This window comes from Schistocerca cancellata, chromosome 4, assembly GCF_023864275.1.
Source record: "Schistocerca cancellata isolate TAMUIC-IGC-003103 chromosome 4, iqSchCanc2.1, whole genome shotgun sequence".
Taxonomy (NCBI): Eukaryota; Metazoa; Arthropoda; class Insecta; order Orthoptera; family Acrididae; genus Schistocerca; species Schistocerca cancellata.
In genome coordinates this window covers 81,104,001-81,129,270 of record NC_064629.1, presented here as the reverse complement: position 1 = coordinate 81,129,270, position 25,270 = coordinate 81,104,001, and the positions used below count along the sequence as shown (strand labels likewise).

At 38.5% G+C, this 25,270-nt stretch overlaps 1 protein-coding gene across 2 annotated transcripts in view; it reads right to left on the bottom strand.

The window, feature by feature from the left end:
- Positions 1-221: 221 nt before the first annotated feature.
- LOC126184123 (high affinity copper uptake protein 1) overlaps positions 222-25,270 on the bottom strand; it is a 173,197-nt gene continuing 148,148 nt past the window's right edge. Inside the window, exons 3-6 of one of the 2 annotated variants that reach the window (XM_049926489.1) lie at positions 24,551-24,687; positions 24,366-24,464; positions 20,750-20,779; positions 222-833 (exon numbers count right to left, since the gene is read on the bottom strand). In XM_049926489.1, the coding sequence (XP_049782446.1) occupies positions 632-833; positions 20,750-20,779; positions 24,366-24,464; positions 24,551-24,687 (468 nt within the window). In that variant the 3' untranslated portion in view covers positions 222-631. The remainder of the gene's footprint in view (positions 834-20,749; positions 20,780-24,365; positions 24,465-24,550; positions 24,688-25,270) is intronic. The other variant, XM_049926490.1, reaches the window with a different exon arrangement.

Sequence of the window (25,270 nt, the reverse complement as noted above, 5' to 3'; positions counted from 1 at the left end):
TCAAATCCCTGTCCATCCATTCTGATTTAGATTTTCCATGATTTCACTAAATCACTTTAGGTAAATGCTGGGGTGAGTCCTTTGAAAGAACACAATTAAATTTATTGCTTATGCTTCCAGTAATCCAAGCTGGTGCTCCATCTCTAATGACATTTTCATTGGTGGGATGTTCAAACCTGATCTTTCTTCTTACAAGGATTGTAATAAAACTATTTAATAAAACAACAAAATATGCTTTATTAAATTGTCAAGAATAAAAAATAGTAATTTTTAACATTTCAGTACACTTAGTTATTATAAAACTGTACTAAAAAATTCACAATACACTAAGTACCATTGACTGCACGTAAGTAAATTCTGTTGTTACACAATACCATTTCAGAAGAGAAACTGAATAAACTTTAAGTTTCTGTCATTAGTAAAATTCTGAACCTGGTGTTTCACGTTTTCTCCATATTACAAATTACTATTGACTGCAAATGCACAATTTCTTATGAAAATATGACATTCTGCATGGAATACATTCAAAAACGAATAAAATCTCAATTTTTTTGTTTGAAACATGAAAGCTAGTGATTTAATACTTTGCTTCCAGCAATCCATTATATTATACTACAAAGGCAGGAAGTTTTTAATGACAGTGTTCAGTAACATCAACAATGACAGACTTCTTCCAGCCAAATAAGAAATAACCAAGAGCTGCCCCAATGACAACACCCAAGCACAGCCATACATTATATGTCATAAATATTAACATGAGGAAGTAACTCAGTACAACCTGTACTATGTGAAGGAATGTCTGAAAGAAGTGCATCGAGCTGAACATATTACGCCTGAAACATTAAAATATTTAACCATGAGAAAGCCAAGTTTGTAATAATTCAGTTAAATTTAACTAAAAAGTAAAAGCACATTAATATCTTATTTTGATATGGTCAGACAAAACAACGTGATTTAAAAAACAAAGAGTCTTTCCGCCTATGTTCATAAAAAAAGGAAAAAGGATATAGTTAACATAAAATGTTTGCCCATATAGTAGCTACAAATTTTATTTACATACAGCATGTGAAATCTCATACTGAAGATAAAAATTATGTAAACTAGAAAATGTTCAAGTGATGTGCTTTGCAACAAAGTTTTAAACTATGTAAAGCCTTCTTCACTCTCTATAAGGCGGACAGATTGACAGTGAATCTTCAAAAATTCTAGCCACTCATGCTGGTGAAATGCCAGGAAAACAATGAAAAGTGCCCATGAAAGTCCCAATGATTTCAAAGTCTTGAATGGTTTTGCTTAATTTATTTCTTACACCAAGGAATTAATGTTCCAACTGTGCTAGGTTATAGCTTCTACAATCACACAAGCAGGCTGCATATGACTATTAGGAGACAATCTTCAATTAATACGGTTGGAAATACTCATTTTTCCATAATGCAAATTAGCTGCACATATGCCAAATCCACCAATTCAAAATGAATAGTATCATGCAGACATGCCATGCACCATTATTCCATGATAACATTTTAAAGTGAAAGGGTATGAATGAGAAACTTATCACACTTGGTTCTGACTACCACTCAAACATAGCACTGTAGGAAGTCCACATGCAGATTTTATATGGTTTGCAACTGTTAGTATAAATCACAGCTTCACCAGGAATGGGGCATTGTGTAGAAATGTGAGCAAACAAAATTAAAACTGTATCCAGGTGTATGAGTATCAAGTTAATGATTTTTCTGCCATAATTTTGTGGACACTATTTTACTTTGCAAGTGTGAGAAGTAATCTGGATTTCACCCTAGACATAACAAGTTTATTTCTGTGAGTAAATAGCCAGGAACAATTTTCTGCTTGACTCAAAGAAAGCAAAGGAAAAGAGGAACACTAATGTTAGTGGTGGATAAGGAAAGGAGGAATAGGAGGAGGAGGAGGAGGAGGACGTGAAAAAGGAAGATGGGGACAGGGGGGGGGGGAGGGTTGAGGAGAGGAAGAATAATTCATGCTGTATCTCTGCCAGACATGGTACACAGCGTTGTCTTTAAAGGGCACCTCACACCAGGCAGTAACAGCGTGGTGCCTCATATACAATATGGTCAGTTGCCACCTAGGTGGTGCTCATACCGGGAACTACTTTATGCTTCTGCACAAGACATTCAAATAGGACATTCATCTGCATGTAGTTACATCTGCCACAGGAGAGAATGCTGAAACCTGGAACTATTTGGTGCACCCACTGCGGAAACATGGAGCTATTTTATGCATCCACCAAATAGTTCACGGGATGACAATCACATGCTAAGCACATGACTTACATGGCCACATGCTGACCCTCTACCACTTATCACCCACTTCCAGTACGTCTTCAGTACTACAAATGCCTACAAGTTATATGCAGTACCTACCAGTTCCAGGCATTTGACAATTTGTGCCGAGTGTCGAACATAAGAAAAAGTGGTATAATTCAAAGTGTTTACTTATTGAGGAACAGAACTTAAACTTTCTACTGCAGTCCAAACTGAATTTTAGTTAGTCTTCATCTACAGTGTTAGGTTAGCTTAGGTGTGGAACTTTACATCAGCACCATACCTTTACTGTAAGCCAAACCTGAGTACAGTAATACCCTGACTTGCCCTACCCCATTTTACGCAGATTTGGAGTTGCGCAATTTGTCCTCAAATCTCTTTTACTCCACCCACAGAGTGTTTGGCTTATGACAGGTTCAGATGTGTTTTGTGTTGAACCATTTATCCATTGATAGATTCTATGTCATCCAAATGAAGCAGAACTGATTCATTTGAATCAAACAAGAAAATAAAATCATTACCTTTGTACTGTAAACTTAATGTTATCAATGAATTTGATGCAAAAATTAAAATTTATGAATTGGCAAAGAAGTTATCTATCAGAATCAATAATCAGAACAATTATAAAAGGTAAAGAAAAAATCCTCAAAGCTGTGAAATATGCTTACTCTTTGAATTCAAGTACCATCCATAAATTTCATGGTATTATCACTCAGATGAAAACAATGTTAAAATTACAGTGTGATAGTCAAGTAAAAGTGAAAAATTGTTTTATTGATCAGAACCAGGCATGCCCTCAAGCTAAGCTGATTTTTGAAAGACTAAGAGAAAAAGCTGGGGAGGTGACCAAAGATGAAATGTTTAAAGCTAGTAAAGGTTGGTTTAGCCACTTCAGAAGTCAGGCAGCATGCACTACTAAAGAGATTGCACTGCTCTTTCTAAGGAAACTCATGGTAATGATAGAAGTTGTGGTTAGGCTATAGCACCCAAACCATATTCAACATAGATGAGACTATTCTGTTCTGGAAGAAGATGCCCAAAAGGGCTTTTATCATGTGTAAAGAGAACATCTTTCCAGGTTTTAAAGTCACCAAAGATCAATTGAGAGTGATGGTTGGTGCAAATACAATTAAAACCTCTCTTAGTTTATCACTCAGAAAATCGAAGAGCTTTAAAAAATACTTCTAAAGCTGGGTTGTAAGTCGAGTGCCAAAGCTTGGGTGAAAGTTTCCCTTTCTGAGAATTGGTTTGGTCATCACATCATACCTGAAGTCAAAAGTTGTTGCCAGTTACAACAAATCTCATTTAAAGTGATACTATTAACTGACAACATACTAGGTCATCCTCCTGTTACTCTAATTAATTCCAGCCCACACGTGGAAGTTGTATTTTTGCTGCAAAATACAACCAGCTTGCTTCAACTGATGGACCAAGGAACACTAAAACATTTAAAGCTTACTACATGAGGCAATCATTTGCGCATCTACATGAAACTATTAGAAAAAACGACAATCTCTCTGTTACAGACTACTGGTAGCAATTCGAGGTTTTAGATGCCATGAGAATTATTGGACAATCTTCGAATGAAACACAACAAAAAAATTTAAATAGCATCTGGAAAAACTCTGTCCATTTCTTTTCAATACAGAAATCCAACCAAGCAAGGTGGTGCAGTGGTTAGCACACTGGACTCGCATTCGGGAGGACGACCATTCAATCCCGTGCCTGGCCATCCTGATTTAGGTTTTCCATGATTTCCCTAAATCGCTCCAGGCAAATGCTGGGATGGTTCCTTTGAAAGGGTATGGCCACCTTCCTTCCCCATCCTTCCCTAATCCGATGAGGCCGATGACCTCGTTGTTTGGTCTCTTCCCTCATACAACCCAACCCAACCCAACAAAAATCTAGTTGGAATCAGCAGCAGGTCGTAATCAAATTGATAATGTGACTGAAGAAGAGGTTGATTTTTCTCGGCTATTAAATTTAAAGGTGGATGACAATGTTCAAGAACTACTGGATTCGCATAACCAGGAGCTGACAATTGATGAGCTTTATAGAAATGTGTGAGCATGAGCAAAACATTGAACAATCTGATTATTTAGACTAATTTGAACCAGAAGATCAAATGTTGGTTGCAAACTTGACAGAAGACTTCATTTTATTTCAAAAAGGATTACATATTTTAGGAAAACTAGACTACAATGAAATGCACTTTTCTGCAAAAAATGGGGAATAAAAAGTTAATTAGTGTGCTACGAGGAAATTTTGTAGCAGAAGAAAAAATTTTGACTTGTAGAAGGCTTCATGAAATCTAACAGTGTCATCTGACATCACAATAACTTTGTTTTATATTGTTGCAATGTTAATAAAATAAAGAACCCTCTACAAAAAAAACAGGTTCAAATTGCTCTGAGCACTATGGGACTTAACATCTGAGGTCACCAGTCCCAAACCCTCTATAGTTGCCAGTAATTTCTTATTTATTGCATGACTGCTTCCGAAGTCTAAAGCTTCATCTGCAGGTGTCACAAAATAATTATGGAAACATAAATGTGTGGAGGTTAGGCCAATCAGTCAGGAGGGGGGGGGGGGGGGGGGGTGTCACATCCACATCAAACAAATGCATGGGAGCATTCCCATTCATTTAATATGGGTGGGATCCCATGACTGACTAGCTTGACCATCACACATTTATGTTTCCATAATTATTTGGTGGCACCTGAAGATGAAGCTTTCAGCTTTGAAAGCAGTCATGCAATCTGATTAAATATTGTTGCAATACATAATACTGTCCTGTAATATAATTTGTTGTATTTTTGACTTTTCATTCAACTTTTTCTTCTAAATTACATTATTTTCTTTAGTATCTGGTTCTAACTGAACATAATTGGAATGTGTTTATATTCAAAATTAGACCCTGACTTCGTGAATTCAACTTACATAATAGAGGGGACCAAGCGATAACTGTAAGGCTGGAGTATTACTGTATATGTTCATGTACCTTACTACAATAAATGATTGTTATTGCTTGTAATGTGTTGCCTATACCTGGGCCAGTGAAACATGTCATTTGACAGCTCATGTGTAGTTGGCTATCCTGCGATTGCGAGGTTGCAATAGCTGCCACTGCACACGCCCACAACTCTGAAGTATGTTTTGTAAATGTAAGCTACAATCAACGTTTGTACGTAAGTGCAACAACATACGTTTGTCTAACAATGGAGAGGATAATGATGGAGACTAAGTGTTTGATAGTATATGAAACCAGGAAATAAAAACATCCAAAGTTAATGACAATATCAATGAAAAGTCATTCCCAATTGTTACCATAATAGCTGCATGTAAAACGTCATACAAAAATGTAAACCTAAGCATACCAAAGAACACACAATCCACACTCAAAGAAACAAGTCAAAACATGCATAGCCTCTGATTGCAGAGAGAGAGAGAGAGAGAGAGAGAGAGAATTAATTCTGTATGCTTTTACACTCACCAATTTAACATGTCAATGGAGCAATTCCATCCCGTTCTTCACTATCATCGGAATCGGTGCCAAAACCATTATCTTTGTCATCATCATCATCATCATCATCAAGAGAAGTCATAAATTGTTCATTTTCATTTATAATGCAGTCTATAGCCTGTGCTTCTCTTAAGAGTTTAGCAACATGATCTACTTTCTTCCTCCATGAGGTAGCGCCTACGGTAGCAAGACCTTCACATAGCAGTCTTTCCACTTCTGTTATAGTAAAAGTCGTGTTATTGCTTCTAATGTACACCTTGACTACACTCCAAACCAATTCAATTGGATTAAAATGGCAGTGATAAGGCAGTAGTCTAATTACCAAATGACACTGTTTGCTTGCAATTTCATCTACAATGTATTTAAGGGTCACAGGCTTATTTTGTTTTATGAGCGAGTATAACAACAGCTTTGTCATGCTTATGTCCGCAGCAATGTTTCTCGCCTGTAACCACTGAACCATAGTTTCTTTATGGTCACTAGTGGTGGGAGTTTTATCTAAAATCATGGAATGGTACAGTGCATTGTCCATCACAAACACTGTCAGAACACTAAACTGGAGCAACAAATTTTTAAACCACTGTAGAAACCATGGGTGATCCATATCCTCATGATAGTCACTGGTTTTCTCAACTGAAAAACTAATAGTCCTTTAGGTACAAAGCTGTTCGAAGATCCTGCATGTGCCACAATTAATTGGGATTCTCTTCCTGTTGGCTGATGACTGCTGCTACTTGGTGTATCATCTGTCCAGCATTTCTCAACTGATTCTCCAGCATTGACTCAGGTTTCATCTAACCATATGACCGAGTGTATGTCCTTGCCTACAATTTTATCTAAGAAAATAGTACGAACTGCAACAACATGAGCTTCTTCAAGTAACAGTTTTTGTCCATCTGACTTTTTAAAACAGAAGCCCCTACTTCTTAATACCATCTTAAGTGATGTATTCCCCCCCTAAGAAAAGTTCACTTTTTTTTAAGGAAATTAGTAACTTCACTACTTTCCTTCTATAGTATCCATATATATGCTGATGAATTGCATCGGATTGGAAAGAATCAATCTCTGTAACAGGACAAGACTGCTTTTTTTTTTCTTTCCTGGAGTACTTAAAAACACAATGTTTCTCCCACAGCGGCTTTCTTCCACACTGTTTACTTCAGTGTCTTTTAAGTCTTGTAGTAATACCCCTTTCCTTATAACTGTTCTTTGATTGAGTCCCAGAGTTTCTGTAGTACACTCTACAACTTTATCAACAGGAATCGATGCATGCCCATGAACAGAAACAAATACTTTTTCTTGCTCATAAAACTCATGCGTCCTCCATAGCAATTCCAAAGCCTGACTATTTAATGGCACTCCACAGTGCAACGGATTGTACCTTGGTGAACGACATCGTTTTGGTGACAAAAACTGTAGTCAAGGCGGTAACACAACACAGCACAACAGCAGGAGTTCACGCACTAACATACAATGTTCATGCAGAAGCCGGCAATGTGGTAGCATTGATGCCAGAACTGGCTTTTGTTCAGTGCTGTAATTGGTCCAGAAGATGCAGCGCCTTGCGTTCCTCACTTGTTTGTCTGTTATATTGCCAACTTTTGGGCACTTGGGGAGTGACCTTGAAGTGACATGTTTCAGCGGTCCGGGTATGGTGATTCTGTTTTAGACATATTGCCCTGTGAAGAGTCTGCAGCTAGCATGCACGCAAGCCACTACCATTTAGCTATGGATGTCTGTGGCAGGGGGTTTGCTTCCTGCTACCTTTATACTGGGCACCTACCTTTGGTGAACAGAACAGTCTGATAACTACTATTCATATTTACACTAAGGATGCTAAAACCTTGATGGAACATTACTTCTAAGTAGTGAATAGCGATTTTCTAATAGTTATGTACCTTATAAATGTAGTCTTTATGTTTTATGTCACAGGAATATGACTTCTGCAAGATGGCACGTTAAAAATGAGATATGCTAATGGTTGATACCCTGCCTAACTTTCAAGTTTTTCAGAGATGATTCACAGTGTTTTCTGTGGACACTAAATCAGAGTATTCCTAACATAATTATACAAACACCCAAAGTAGAGGATGAATTGTTGAGTTTTCTTGTTTATACACATTCAAGAACTTTGGTAGCTATTTCAAAACTCTCGCTGTTCACAGAAGATATTATTGGCTTCTGTTATTCTGAATGTTATTTGATGCACAACTATTTCTAGGACTTTCGTTTACATCTAAGCAAACATATAGAATGAGATTATTTGAACAAGAAATGGTGCTCCACTTGTCTGCCTTGTCAACTACCAAGTACACCATGAAAACCTAACTTGGTAGAAAGACAGTATTTGTGCTTTTTGTAGCACCAGTGAGAAAATGCATGTAAACATACATCAACCACTTGTTTTTCTTGTCACTATTATGTTTGCATATGGCTTTTTCACTTTGCTTTTACAGTAATCGAATGACTTAGTGAATTAATCCTAAAGGACACTTGGCATGTCAGTTAACACATTATCCACAGAAAATTCACTAGGGAGCTCACTAAAAAGTTAGTACAACATAAGAAAATAAAATTCAGTTAAGAAAAACATCAAACATAATGAGAAACAAAGGAAAGATAAATTTTGTGTCGCAGACAACGTATAACTCATTAGAGAAGAAACAGAAGTGTTTGTTAAAAAGCTAATAGAACACAGAAGATTTGAATGAAAAGAATCCAGAATGAGACACTAAATTACAGTTCAAACAAGTGAAAATAGGAGTCCAATCAGTGACACTTGCTACAACATAATGAACTGTTGGAGGCTATTTCATTCCTGCATTGCACTGATAAATGTTAGGAGACTTTAAAATCTATAAGAATATCTCATAAACCACAGGATCATAAAATTTTATGATGGTAATTGCTCACTTTAGTAAGAAATCTGTAAAATGTCAAAATATAATTTATGAAAATTAAATTTACTCAATAAAATGATCATGTCAGACTGACCTTAGCATTAAAAAAATGAAACTGAATATAAAGTGTGAGAACGTATTGTAGGATGTGTTGAAAAACTTTAAGAGGTGCACAGATGAATTATCTGTCAATTGTGATGGGCAACTTTTCTAAAAATAAATATCTGAAATCGTGTATTAAGAGCAAAATCAGATTTTGTAGTTGAATTTAAAGAACTAATTACATAAAAGTTTAGCACGAAGTTTATTCTTGATAATAATATTACAGTCATGTTGAATTGAGAAAACCTATCAGCTAAGAATTAATTCCCCCCTGAACCACAGACAGCCATACCATAGGTGCAACCACAATGGAGGGGTATCTGTGGAGAGACCAGACAAACGTGTAGTTCCTGCAGGGGGGCACCAGCCTTTCCAGTACTTGGTCTGGATGATGGACTGATCTGCCTTTGTAACGTCAGCTGACATTGTCTGGTACTGCAAACAGCCGAAAGCAAGGGAAAGCTAGAGCTGTTAGTTTTCGTGAGTGCACATAACTCTATGGCATGGTTAAATGATGACTATATCCTCTTGAGCAAGATATTCCATAAAATAGTACACCATTTGGATCTCCTGGTGGGGACTACTCAGGAGGTCATTGTCATTAGGAAAAACAAAAATGGTATTCTATGGGTTAGAATGTGGAAAATTAGATCCCTTAATTGGGCAGGTACATTTAAAAATGTAAAAAGAGAAATGGATGGGTTGAAGTTAAAGATAGTAGGAATTAGTGACATGTGGTGGCAGGAAGAACAAGACTACTGATCAGGTGAGTACAGGTTCATAAATACAAAATCAAATATGGGTAATGCAGGAGTGGGTCTAACAATGAATACGAGAGTAGGAACAGTATAAACTACTATGAACACCCCATTGAATGAATTACCATAGCCAAGACAGACATCAATCCAATACTCACTGAAATAATACAAGTTTGTATGCCAATCAGCACCACAGACAATGAAGAAATTATTTAGATGATTAATGGAAAAGAAAATTTTTAATTGTGATGGGAGACTGGAAAGGAAAAACAGTATTAGAATATGTACTGGTTAAAGGAATGAAAGAGGAAGCTGCCTAGTAGAATTTTGTACAGAGCATAATTTAATCTTTGCAATCACTTGGTTTAAGAATCATGAATGAAGTTTGTACACATGGAAGAGACCTAGAGGCCCTGGAATGTTTCGGACTGATTATATAATGGTAAAATAGAGATTTTGGAACCAGATTTTAAACTGTAAAACATTCCCAGGGGCAGATGCAGACACTGACAATGTATTGGTTGTGAACTGTAGATTAAAAATTAAGTAATTGCAAGAGGTAGGAAATTAAGGAGATGGGACTTGGATAAGTGGAAGGAACCAAAGGTTGCTGAGAGTTTCAAAGAGAGCACAAAGCAATAATTGATTTCAACAGGGGAAAGGAATAGAGCAGGAGACAAATGGATAGCTTTGGGAGGTTAAATTGTGAAGGCAGCAGAGGATAAAACAGATAACAAGTGGAAGGTGGAAAGAATATATACAGGGTCTATACAAGGGAAATGAACTTGAAGACAGTATTATAGAAAGCAAAAAGGAAGCAGATGAAGCTGAGATGGGAGATATGACTTTGACAGAACACAGAAATATTTTAGTGGCAATAAGGACCCTGGAGTAGGGTACATTTCCTTAAAACTACAGATATCATTTGAAGAGCCAGCCATGACAAAAATATTCCACATAGTGTGCAAAAGGTACGAGACAGGTGAAAGACTCTTATATTTCAAGAAGAACACAATAATTCCAATAACAAAGAAAGCAGGTGTCGACCAGTGTGTATGTTACCGAACTATCACTTTAGTAGGTCATGGCTGCAAAATACTGACATGAAATACAGGGTGATTATAATTAAAGTTAAACTCTCAAACTGCTGTAGAAATAACACCACTGGACAGAATGACATCAAATTGCAACAGAATGTTATCACAGAAGGGGCTAAACGTATGGCAGAAGAAAAATAAAGTTACAAAATGTAGCAATAGATGGCACAGTAAACATCATAATTTAATAGCGGTAAACTACAAATGACAAATGAATCATACAACAATGCCTAAGGTGTATGTTTGACATTAAAAAAACTGTACTACTCACTGTGCATGGGTGTACAGGTGTGATACTGTTAGTTACGTAAGCCCATCCACCACAGCAATGTCATATCACATCGGATGGGAAAAATCAATTTTTAATTGTCCTGAGGCCAAAAATGATGAAAAAAGCATCACTCACATCGGTTTTTAATTGTCCTGAGGCCAAAAACGACATCAAATGCATCGATCGCATCAGTTTTTAATTGTCCTGAGGCCAAAAACCGCATAAAAAGCATCAATCAGAATCAAATCAGATTATTAATTTTTGTGTGACTGGCATAAAAGATGTCCAGTATGCTGTCCACAGTTTTCTGGAACAAGTTGAAATCAATAAACAGCATGTACTACAACTGATCGAAGTGTTTCCGGGGTTGAGTTCAGAATGTGTAGAGCAATGTGTGCATTCAGTGCAGCTAATTTTGCAATCAGAACACTGAACACAACATCTTTCAGACAGACTCACAACCAGAAGTCACACAGATTAAGATCAGGTGATCGAGACAGCCAGACTGTAGGGAAATGGCGGCTGTTAATTCTAGCATTTCCGAAATGGCGCTTCAGCAGCTGCTGAACTGAATTTGCAATGTGCGGAAGTGTGTCATCTTGCATAAAAATCATCCCATCCACACATCCATGCTGTTGGAGAGCTGGAATGGTGTGCTTGCATGAAGGCACTCATATAGCTTACCAGTGATGGTACAGGTAACAGGTCCGGAATCACCTGTCTCTTCGAAAAAATATGGCCCTATGATAAATGATGCTGTAATCCCGCACCACACAGTGACCTTCTCAGGATGATTTGCTTGTGGATTTTCTGTTGCCCATATTCAAAAATTCTGTGTATTGACATATCCTCTCAGATGGAAGTGGGCTTCATCTGTCCACAAAATCTTCCAAGGCCGATCAAAGTCCACTTCCACGTGAGCAAGAATTCCTAAAGCAAAGGTCTCTTTTGCTGGCAGGTCAACAGGAAGCAACTCATGCATATTGGTAATTTTGAATGGATAGTAAAGCAGGATGTTTCGTAGAATTTTATGCACCGTGCTCACAAGTATGTACAATGTTTGGGCAATGCTCCGTGCACTACATGTCTGCACACCGCCACTCATCTCCTCCTGTATTGCTGTCGCCACTGCTTCCACTGACATCAAATCAATTTTTTTCCTCCCTCTACCAGGTTGCATACCAAAAGAACCCATCTTTTTGAATTTCCAAATCATTTTCTTAGGACCCATGGCAGTCATCAGACCAATGCATTTTTTTAAACCCTTCAGTGCCCAGAATGTCTGCAGAGCAACATGGGCACAGTCATCATTCTTGTAATACAGCTTTACAAGCAGAGCGCAATCCTGCATCGAGACAGTCGTGGTGAATGCCATACGTTTTCCCCCTTCTCTGATAATATTCTGTTGCAATTTGATGTCATTCTGACCAGTGGTGTAATTTCTACAGTGTTCTGAAAGTTTAACGTTAATAATAATCACCCTGTATTTACAGACACATGGAAAAACTGCTAGTAACTGATCTTGGGGAAGTTCAGTTTGGTTTCCAGAGAAATGTAGGAACACACACGACAATATTTAACAGGTACATTAGTGTTACCACCTGGTAAAAGCCTGCAGATGCACAGAAAGAGTGTCAGTGAGGTTCTAGAAGGTACTGATAGGGATGTTGAGCAATGCCGACTCTAGTGCAATCAGCAGCTGTGCTAAACTTCTCAGCTGAGGATCCATGGCGATCAAGGTGGTCACACAGATTCTTGACTGGGTTCATATCCGGGGAGATTGGTGGCCAGGGAAGTACGGTAAATTCATCTTCGTGCTCTTCAAATGATGCACGTACACTGCGAGCTGTGTAACATTGCATTGTCCTGCTAGTAGACACCATGTAGAGCAAAGGCACACTGCATGTACGGGTGGACATGTTGTCCAAGGATAAGTGCATACTTGTATTGATCCATTCCAGAATGACAAGAGCACCGAGGGAGAGCCATGAAAATATTCCCCAGACCATAATGGTCCCTCCTCCAGTGTGAAGGCTCCTGACAATTGTTGCAGTGTGTTTTCCATCTGTCTGATGGAGCATAGAACACGATTTGTCTCAAAATACCAGCTGTTGCCACTAAGTGGACATCCAGTTGTGATACTGGTGTGCAAATTCCAGCCTTCATCGCTAATGAACAGCAGTCAGTTTGGGTGTGTGAACCAGAAGCCTGTTCCAGAGGCACACTGCAACAAAATTCATTGAATGGTCTTTGAGGAGACACTGTTAGTAGCCTCTTGGTTTGTCTGGGTGATCAGTTGCTCAACAGTTGCACATCTGTTCACCCATACACATCTCCGTATCTGTCTTTCAACCCTGTCCTCTGTGTCCCATTGTGCACCACTGCTGCCTTGCCACCGGTTTCGGATAGCACCATTTTGCAATGCACAGTACACTTTATTCATGGTGGCATGCAAACAGTTTACAGACTTAGCCATTTCAGAAATGATTCTACCCTTGTCTAAAAAGCCAACAATCATACCCTTTCGGACATCAGATAAAGTGAAATACATTGCTTCATTTCCACATTACAACAATTACTACACTATTTTCCGCATCCCCCGACATGCTTTATACAACCCTCCACTTCTGTCTAATGCTACCATCTGTGACTGGTTATTGCATATTGACATCGGGCATAGGTAAGGGTCACACTAATGTGACTGCACTGTTTATCTTAGAAGATAGGTTTAAGAAAGCCAAACCTATGTTTCTATCATTTGTAGATTTAATGAAAGCTTTTGGCAATGGTGGCTGGAGTACACTCTTTGAAATTCTAAAGGTAGAATAGGCAAAATTAATGGAGTGAAAGGTTATTTAACACTTGCACAAAAACCTGATTGAAGTTATAAGAGTTGAACGACATGAAAGGGAAGCATTAGATCAGAGGGGAATGTGACTCGCTTGAAGCCTATGCCCATTGTTATTCAATCAGTACATTGAGGAAGTAGTAAAAGAAACCAAAGAAAATTTTAGAGAAGAAATTAAAGTTCAGGGTAAATAAAATAAAAATAAAAAAGGTTTGCCAATGACATTGTAATTCTGCCACAGACAGCATAGGACTTGGAAAAGCAGTTGAATGTAATGGACAGTGTCTTCAAAGGAAGATCTAAGATGAGCATCAACAATACCAAAACAAAGGTAATGGAATGTACTCAAATTAAATCAGGTGATGCTGAGGGAATTATACTATGAAATGAGACACTAAAAGCAGTAGGTGAACTTTGCTATTTGGGCAGTAAACTAACTAATGAATGCCCAAGTAGACAATATATAAAATGTAGACTGGCAACAGCCAAAAAAGCATTTGTGAAGAAGAGAAATTTTTTGACACTGAATATAAATTCAAGTGTTAGGAAGTCTTTTCTGAAGGTACTTGTTTGGAGTGTAGCCTTCTGTAGAAATGACATTCAAACAATAATTAATTCAAACAAGAAAAAAATATAAGCTTTTGAAATCTGGTGCAACAGAAGAATGCCAAAGATTAAATTGATAGATTGTATAACTAATGAAGAGGTACTGAATAGAACTGTGGAGAAAAGAAATTTGTGGCACAACTTGACTAAAAGAAAGGGTTGGTTGACAGGACACGTTCTGAGACATCAAGAAATCACAAATTTAATACTGGAGCACATTTGTAAATGGATATCACCAAATTAATATAGTGAGCAGATTCAAGTGGATATAGGTTGCAGTGGTTATTCAGAGATGATGAGTGCTGCACATCCCATGTGTGGCCTCACTTCAGGCATCATCTGCCCCCACAGGGACAGGGACCTGCAAGCCAAACACCAACCTGCACTCATCCCATATGTTTCCACCATGAGAGGTGCCAAGTCAACTTCCAGCAGAATGCACATTTATGACCACTGTACTGTGATTGAGGGTGCTATTTTCCTGCATTGTGCCAAGTGCTTCCAGCGGCTCGTGCTGTATCTGTATGCCGCAATGATATTTAGGTTGCTGCTCAAACAGAGATCAGCAGTTCAGGCTCAACTATCGAACCAGTCATTCCTTCGAGTTCTCTGGGACAAATGTTGGTTGCATCCACGGTCCATCAATTGGAGTGTCAGACAGTCACTGTGCTGTGTTTAGATTCTAATCTCTACAGAGCTTAGGACAGTGACTTTACTTATTCAGACTTTGGTTTTACACCAACAAAATACTGGGTGTGTTGTTAACTTCAGAACATTCCAAGTGAACCCAGACTTGCACTCCTTTCATAGTCATTTTGGCCTCTGGCAACTTAATCATTATTTGTTTTCCTTGTTGAGACTCAAAGCACCGACAAAATTTTCATCTGTAAAAAACTTAATCTGGGAAGGAGCTTTTGGTTTAGTACTTACTAGTAACTTGTTCTAGATTGTTTAAGCAGGTAGTGTTCCCAAAAATTTTTCTAGTTTTTTGCCAGTTAACGGGAAGAAACTTCGAAACTGGAGCTGATTAAAATGTTGACACCCCCCACCCCCCCACCCCCCCCCCCCCACCCCCCGGCTCCTCCCTACCAAAATCACGAAATGGTGGGATGAAACCTAGACACAATCACCAATGGTGGGACAAAGGTGGTGAAGCCATCGCCGATGGTGGGGCAAAAATGTTGAGCCCTGGAGCCAAAACAAAACACTGTCTACCGGGAGTGGATGAGACGTGAAGTTCAGAAGAAAATAACTCTTCACCATATATTCGTGGGTGAAATTTGGAGAAAGCACTGGAGAAATTGGAGGCACTGGGGCCAGAAAAAAATCTTTGTCACTTACTAATATGTGACAAATCTTGGAGAGGTGGCACTGGAACCCATGAGAATGTTTACTCGTCACCAAATGCTCGGATGAAACATAGAAGCCATCATCACTGGCACTGTTTCTGGCATAGCACCAGAACACACTACCCATTACAGAGTTGTCATGACACTGGAGGTACCCAGCTGTTGCCCCAATGCACCTTCATGGACAACCACCTCTGGACTGAACCGCTGCAGCTTCCTCCTCCTGGCACAGCACCATAACTTGCTACCCAATGCTTCCTCACGCATAGATCTCATGGTAACTCCCACCAGCGAACCTCCATGATCACACTTGTTTACTTTCCCCTGGTCCTGCCCATGCCTAACACACACACACACACACACAATTTCTGATCCTTTTTTCTGTGCCTACCCTATGCAAGCATTTTACAAATATCCTTTCCATACTTAATTCTCTGGTGTTCCTGCACTCAACTATGCACTCTGAGCACAATCATTGTCCATCCCATAACCATCGTTCCCCTCTGGACACAACATTTTTGCATTTCACGTACTTCCACACTCATCCATGCCCTCTGTGCACAATAATTGTACATCTCACAGCATCCACGCTCATCATGCCTCCTGGGCACAATAATTCTACTTCTCAGGTGCTTCCACACTTGCAAACACCTTCCAAGCACAGCTTTCCTATCTTTCAGGTGTTCTCACACTCACTTCCACCCTCAGGGTCAATTTTTCCTGCATCCTCTCCATGATGCTCTTGCACCCCTATCAACCATCCAAATGCAATGTGTCACTATGTTTGATATCCTTGCTGACTCACTCCAGATGGCTGGCTCCTAGGCTGATGTCACCCTTGCCAGGCACCCCAGGTCTGCCTACACAAGCCATGCCACAGTTCCAGAATCCCAGTCTCTCAACACAGCCACTGCACATATCTGACACCACTTCCTCAGGGCTATGCCATGATGGTTCCTTACGCTATGTCTCCCAGTGGTGCCACTGTCGTTTTATGGGTGGAGGGAGTGGAAGGAGGCCCAATTGTCACTCTCCACACAGGTGTCTTCACCATCTCTTCACCGGGGGAAGGGATACTACTACTACTAGACAGTAACCTGCAAACCTGCAACACACATGCATCCTGCAGGTGACCACACTTCAGGTATCATCTGCTGCAGCATCTACAAGCATCTGCAGGCCAAAGACCAATCCGTACTCATCCTGCATGTTGGTAAATGTTCTGGACAACAACAATAACATTTGTTTTGTTGTGCATGGAGTCTCTGGAAGCCAACACTAGAGTTGCCCAATCCACTGCCAGCAGAACGCACATTCACGACTATGGTACTTTGATTGCAGGCACTATTTTTCTACGTCATGTCACATGGCTGCCAGTAGCTCACATTAGTATCCATGTGCCCTGATAGTATTTAGGCCACCACTTAACCACAGATCAACAGTCCAGTATCAGCTATCAAATGCATCAATCAGAGCTCTTACTGGGAATCATCATTAGACAGTGTTTAACTTGTAATCTCTATCAAGCTTAGGGCAGTAACTTTACTTCTTCACAATTTGGTCTTAATGCCAAGTACTGAGTGTTATTAACTTCAGAACATTCCAAGTGAACATGAACTTGAACCTTTTTGTTACTCATTTTGGCCTTTAACCACTCAATCATTATTTACTTTCACTGCTGGGACTCAAAGCACCAGCCAAATTTTAATCTGTAAATAACTTACTCCAAGAAGGAGTTTTTATTTTGTACTTATTAATAAACTTATTCTACAATGTTTCCCTGGGCAGTTCTCATTGCACCACCACTGGCACAAGACACATCAAACCAGTGTTCAAACTGAAGACCACAACAACAGGAGTTAATTATGAAATGGGGAGAAACTGAGGCATATTTGCTAATGTGTGCCCACTGTGAAAAGGATAACAAATTCAAATAATACTGTGGGCTGGAAAATGATACACTGGGAATGGTAAACAGCAGCTTTCAAAAACAGAATGCAGTACTGTTAATGGGCAACTGAAAGGAAGATATATGTTTCAGTGACAGTTGTTATCTCAAATGAAGATAAGAAAATGTAATTAACCCCCACAAACAAAACAATACATGTGCCAATATTGCAAATATTAGTTACAGTATCTGATGCCAATGCTTGGGCGCAGACATAATTAACTGAGAATGCACAAGATCTAAAGAAGTTATTCTGGTCTCCAACTCAAAGGGACATGTAGTGAGTGATCAATGAGTTATGACCATTTTAAGCAGTTTGTTAACTCTGTTCTGTCTTAATATACTATTCTCAGTAAATCATGATGTTTCATCATCATTAGTGGCTCCCATCCTCAATTCTATTGAGTAGTTGCATCAAATTACACATGTTATTCATCACCATAATCAAATAAGTGTCTGCAAAGAAGGCAGCAGTTGGCTGTATCACAAAACCATTACCAAAATCTAATTACAATACCACCACAGAAGGCAAAAGAAGGTGCTATATCCTGCTAGTAGTGCATGTGAGTGTGTGTGGGCACCGAGTGTAGTGTTGCTGCACTTGTGAACATATATCAAATGCCAACTGTATCAGCACATGCCAGCCACAAGATGCCACCTATAGTGTATTGCTTATGTTGCACCTTCTGTATGATTCTTTTGCCTTGATATGTGTGGAGTGAAAAGAGGCTTATTTCTATTATTGTTCAGCAGTTTATGAATAAAGCCATATTTGTGTTACCTGGATCAGTTGTGTGTATTACTTTGTTACTACAAAAGGCCTTACATAGTGTCAGATAGGTTACTGTACTTCAATACAGGCAAAACACTTAATATACACAAAATGTATGTGTGTGCCTCTCCTGAACCAAAGTTCTGAGTGATTTAACTTTCCTGTATCAACATAGTGGAATCTCTGCCTTTCCTTCCTTCCTGTTTTCTTGTTAAAAGAGTCAAGACAGCTATGATGGTGTTTGTTTCTGGATATATTCATAAGTCATAGCATAGTTTTCATTAAATTTCATAAGTATAATGTGATTCTTTAATATGCAGTCTTGGTAACGTTCTGTTTAAAGCACTGCCAAAGGTATTAAACACAATTATACTGGGACAATCTCGAGCATATACAAATAACGGGGAGAGGGGGGGGGGGGGGGGGGATTCAGTAGGAGGAAGGAGAAAGAATGAGTGTGTGCCAGTAAAGATATCTGTTATGAGGACACAATGGGGAATTTCAGTGAAGGAAATCTGTATCATGATACTCTTAAATATATATATATATATATATATATATATATATATATATATATATATATATATATATATATATATATAATTATATATATATATATATATATATATATAATAGAGGGAAACATTCCACATGGGAAAAATATACCTAAAAACAAAGATGATGAGACTTACCAAACAAAAGCGCTGGCAGGTCGATAGACACACAAACAAACACAAACATACACACAAAATTCTAGCTTTCGCAACCAATGGCTGCTTCGTCAGGAAAGAGGGAAGGAGAGGGGAAGACGAAAGGATGTGGGTTTTAAGGGAGAGGGTAAGGAGTCATTCCAATCCCGGGAGCGGAAAGACTTACCTTAGGAAAAAAAAGGACGGGTATACACTAGCACACACACACATATCCATCCAGTGCGGAATCCCTGAACCATTACACCAACAACCTGAAAACAGCTTTCGCATCCCGCAGCTACCCTCCCGACCTGGTACAGAAGCAAATAACCAGAGCCACTTCCTCATCCCTTCAAACCCAGAACCTCCCACAGAAGAACCCCAAAAGTGCCCTACTTGTGACAGGATACTTTCCGGGACTGGACCAGACTCTGAATGTGGCTCTCCAGCAGGGATACGACTTCCTCAAATCCTGCCCTGAAATGAGATCCATCCTTCATGAAATCCTCCCCACTCCACCAAGAGTGTCTTTCCGCCGTCCACCTAACCTTCGTAACCTCTTAGTTCATCCCTATGAAATCCCCAAACCACCTTCCCTACCCTCTGGCTCCTACCTTTGTAGCCGCCCCCGGTGTAAAACCTGTCCCATGCACCCTCCCACCACCAGCTACTCCAGTCCTGTAACCCGGAGGGTGTACACGATCAAAGGCAGAGCCACGTGTGAAAGCACCCACGTGATTTACCAACTGACCTGCCTACACTGTGAAGCTTTCTATGTGGGAATGACCAGCAACAAACTGTCCATTTTCATGAATGGACACAGGCAGACAGTGTTTGTTGGTAATGAGGATCACCCTGTGGCTAAACATGCCTTGGTGCACGGCCAGCACATCTTGGCACAGTGTTACACCGTCCGGGTTATCTGGATACTTCCCACTAACACCAACCTGTCAGAACTCCGGAGATGGGAACTTGCCCTTCAGTATATCCTCTCTTCTCATTATCCGCCAGGCCTCAACCTCCGCTAATTTCAAGTTGCCGCCACTCATACCTCACCTGTCTTTCAACATCTTTGCCTCTTTACTTCCGCCTCGACTGACATCTCTGTCCAAACTCTGCCTTTACAAATGTCTGCTTGTGTCTGTGTATGTGCGGATGGATATGTGTGTGTGTGCTAGTGTATACCCGTCCTTTTTTCTCCCTAAGGTAAGTCTTTCCGCTCCCGGGATTGGAATGACTCCTTACCCTTTCCCTTAAAACCCACATCCTTTCACCTTTCCCTCTCTTTCCCTCTTTCCTGACAAAGCAGCCATTGGTTGCAAAAGCTAGAATTTTGTGTGTATGTTTGTGTGTCTATCGACCTATATGATAATGCACATTGCACCACTATGATATCATTTCTTAAAAGTGAATCAACCATAAATTTCCTTCTTGTGCGTTAGTATTGTATAGTGAAGCTTAACTACCAAAGTAACATGCTCTAAAAACCACAAATCTACAAAAACTAAAATTAGCTTGCACTACAAACATAAACCAAATAGTTTCTAGATATCTGGCATGCTTTCACATTTATTGAAACTTACGGTTGCTTGCGTATAACTTCTCCTATAACACTGCAGCGAAATAGAAAGAAAGGAAAATATTTCAGTTCATATTGAAACAAGTAAAATGTGATTATCTTAGTAACAAAACACTGATATAAATAATACTCATAACAGTGTCAGTACAGGATTCATTGTTAGAGGAAATGCAAGACTCACTAATCTAAAGAAATGAAGTCGTGTCTGTCCAATTAACAGAACATTGTTAGGACAACAGTTTCCTTATGTCTGAAAAAATACTTTCCTCTCAGAACTCTTAACCAACATTTAATTTTGCTAAACTCAAATACATATATCCATGTTGCTTGCTATTGATACCTTGGCCTTAAAAGAATGATACAGGGATCAAAGAGATAAACGATGGAATTTATAAAGAGAAAAACAAAAAGGAAAGGGAAACATTCTGCCAAGGAAGTGCAAGCACTGAGTAAGATAGTGATAAAAGGCTAAGTAATAGACATTCCATGAGGTGAGGATACAAGAATGGCAGTAGTAAATGAAGGCACAAAATATAGCGTGTCCCTCACAATAGTTGTCAGGCACACTTTCTCTTACATTTTGGCAGTTATCTGCTATTTCGTTTTTGCAATACTGTTCATCAAATATTTAAAGTCATGCCTGCTGGTGACAGAGAGTGTTGGTTTGTCTCCCATAAATAACAAAATTATTTTTGAAGAGGATGTTTATGTGCCCATTTGAAAGAGCAGCCCAAAATGATTCTACTACAAAGTTCTTTTCATCAATATGTGTTAACAGGGACATTAAAACATGAAAAAGTCTAATACTCTGACAGGCACTGACTGCTCAGCAGTGCTCCTCAGTCACTGCAGGAGTACTGGTTATTCTATGTGTCTTAATGTCCCTGTTAATACATATCGATTCAACGAATATTGTAGTAGACTAATTAGGACTGTCGAATGGGCACTTAAAATTCAACTTCAAGAAACATTTTGTTCTTAATGGGAAACAAGCTGATGCTTTTTGTTGACACTGGATGTAGCATGGAAGATGTAATGAGCAGTACTTGTTAGGGGTAGGGGTGAATGCAGATACACACTGCAAAACAAAATTGCAAATGAGTGGTGAAACACCAGAGAATATGCACCTGATGACCCTTTGAAGATGCATGCATGCATGCCGCCGCCCCCCCCCCCCCCCCTCACACACACAGAGGCATGCACGTGTGCCTGAATGAATGCTTACTGAGTACAAAGGCAAGAAACTGGGGAGTAAAAATAGGGTCCTATTTCAGCACCAAATATGCAGACAGTTAAATTTGTGACTGTGCAAGCTATAATGAATGCATATTACTTAGCCATTATACTGTCATTACTGCCAGAGCTCAGCAAGAGGATCAGGATGGCAGTGGGATGGTTTCTGCCTAGACTGGAAATTTTCAGCGTCAGTTTAAGTATGTTTTCCCTCCAAGAAGAGGAAAGTGGCCAGGGATTAATAGATGTGATGGCAAACTGTGTCCACCTCTATAGCTGAGTGGTCAGCACATCTGACTGCCATGCAGAGGATCCAGGTTCAATTTCCAACACTGCCAGTGATTTTTTCTTGGTGGGAGAGTTGGAATGAGGTGCACTAAGCCCCTTGATGCCAACTGAGGAGCTACTCAAATGAGAAGTAGTGGCTCCAAGGCCAGGAAATCTGACAATGCCCAGGAGTGTAGTTTGTTTATCCCTTAACCCTCCATACCACATCTCAATGACACTGTATGGCAGAGGATGACACAATGGCTAGTCAGCATTGCATGATCCTCCGAGTCTGTCTGTACAGTTTATTTATCTTTTATGACTAAATGCAGGGCTTCACTCTTCAAGAACATGACAACTGGTTTGTGGACACATCCAAATATTGTGACGATGAACGCAATACAATCAGTAAGACTTGATTGGAGATCTTCTATTTACATGAACAGTGTAAATTACAAACTTAACATTTTCAGATGTTCTTCATTGAGCAGTTACTAAAAAAAAGTACAATGCAACTTACATCTACAGGGCACCCACACATAAATGGGGTTGAGACTTAGCATGCAAAATAGCAGAAGTTTGTAACTGAACAGAAGTTAGAATTGCTGTAATTAGCTGCACAGGCATTAACAACATAACAATAGCACTACATGTGTGTCTGTTTCCTGAAGTTAAAAGAAAGTGCACCAACCAGCTCCTTGGTCATTTTGTACAGTATACAGTCAGAGAAAGAAAAAATAATTCCTCTTTACAGCTTCCAAACATACTTACAAGTAGAATTCAATAACTGTAAGAGAATGTACAATTTTTTAAAATGCAAAATTTTCCAGTGACAGTATTCCCAAACAGATTATGTTCCAAGAGGAAAAATAGTGAGCTGATAGATGAAATGGCAGCCTTCTATTCTATTTATTTCATCTTCCTTTTCAACTTGGTTTTGTTCCAGTGTTAAAAAGGTATTTTTATAAGAGTTATATAAAACAGAAATAAAAGATGCTGTTGGAATGAAGTAGGGAATCTAATTCATACAAGATGACCACAAAAGCCTAAAGCAGTTTATAGGACTGAAAATTGTGGTTTGAGGCTTTTCTGTAGATATATCACAACGGAATGCATTAACAACCAAATGATAAATTAGTGCTTGGTAGAGGAACATCAGGATGCAGAAGAAGAAAGTAGAGTGCCATGACCCAGAAGCGACAGTAAAGGTGGCTTTCAAATAGAAGTTGAATCCTTTCCACGTGCAGTTACTGAAGAGTGCATAAAGATTTCATTTTATGAATGCTGGATTTACCATCTTTTTTACGTGTAATGCAATTAACTTATTTATAATCCTAATGTACTGATAGTTAGAGAGTTAATAAAATATGAAATTGTGTGAAAAATGGAATAATTTTGCATAAAAACTAGAAAAATAAACAGTTGGAAAAAAGTGGATAGTTCCTAAATTACAAATGAAAAGATCTGACATATACAATACCCAGTAGGTCCTGGGATTTATTCTGTCATGTATTATTTCTGTCATTTCTGACAATGCTTTGTTGATGTAAGAAATGCCAAACTGCACCATAGTACTGTAAAGTAAAAGTCAAACTATAGGTTACCCTGTAATTATCTAGGCGAGTCAGTTCAAAGATCAGAGGAATACAAAGACAAACTACTTACAATAGGGCCACAACTAATAAAACACAATCAGTTTCCAAATCAATCTTTAGGCTGACGATAGCTTTATGTATTGGATGCTGAATCAATTTTGAATTCCTTCATGTGTTCTGTGTCATTGATGCTAACAATAAACTTCTGGTGAATGATTATATATTTTATGAAATTCTACGTGCAAATTCTGAGTGTGCTAAAATAATCAATTTCTCTTCCTTTTTACAAAGTGTCTCTGAGAACAAAAAAAAATTTAAAACTATTCAATTCAGCATTAATTTAATCTCTTTATTTATTAGTGCAATAGACACAAAAATATACTTAAAAATCATCTTTCTCCACAACTGCAATAAATCATCATCAAAAAGTTCTGAAAGTTTCGAATTTAATTTCACTGAGATGGTGTAATGTATCAACAGTACTGAAAACTCAATTCTTTAGCTTTATGATGTCACAACACTTACTGTACAATCCGGTTATCTTCAGAAGTTGTGTTCTTTTCCCCTGGTTCAGAGACAGACCTATATTGTAGCCCATTGTATGTTTTCCAGAAGAGATACTCTCTAAGAAAGAAAGAAAAATATTGTAGAACAAGATGTATTGTTGAATCTTTAAATTAATGTTGTATGTTTGCTTCACTAAAATGTACCTGTAGTACTTCAGTCCTTCATACAGTGCAGCCATGAATACGATGCCAATAATGGAGCCAATAAGACCTCCAACAGAATTTATTTTCCAACCATCAAATAAAACTGTTTCAGTATATCCTGTGTGGAATGTCATTGCCTGTGAGAAACAGTTCAGTTCATCACATTTGACATTCTCATAAATTCTTAAAATAATTACACTAGAAAATTACAAAGGACCTACAGTTCAAAGATTGTGAATGTGTTTAATAAAATTTGGTAATTTCATTAATATAAAATAAATCAACAAATGTGACACAAAATACCAGGAAACCTGCATATTCCCATGAAACAAATTCTTGAAAATTAACTTAGTAAGTTTTAAAATTAATTCCTTTAAAAATTTTCTATTAAAAGTGTTACCACCATAAAATTTAATTGATTATGTCCACCAGAGACAAATTCGTGTTTCAGAATGTGACTGAAAATGTAATACACAGAAGAAAGTGTGACTAATCTTACATTTAAGAACTTTTCTGTGAAATGGCCTCAAGTGTAAAGGAATTTAACATATTTTTCTCATTCATAAGTTTTCATTCTTTTTTCTTATATTGAATATTTTGTAGTCCAAAGAAACCATGCACAGAAGTATATTTCTTGAGTCACCAATGGAAGTACAATATTATTTGAGTAGCCAAGATGCAAAAGCCACTAAATGCATTTTTTGTTGATTTTGAGTTGCA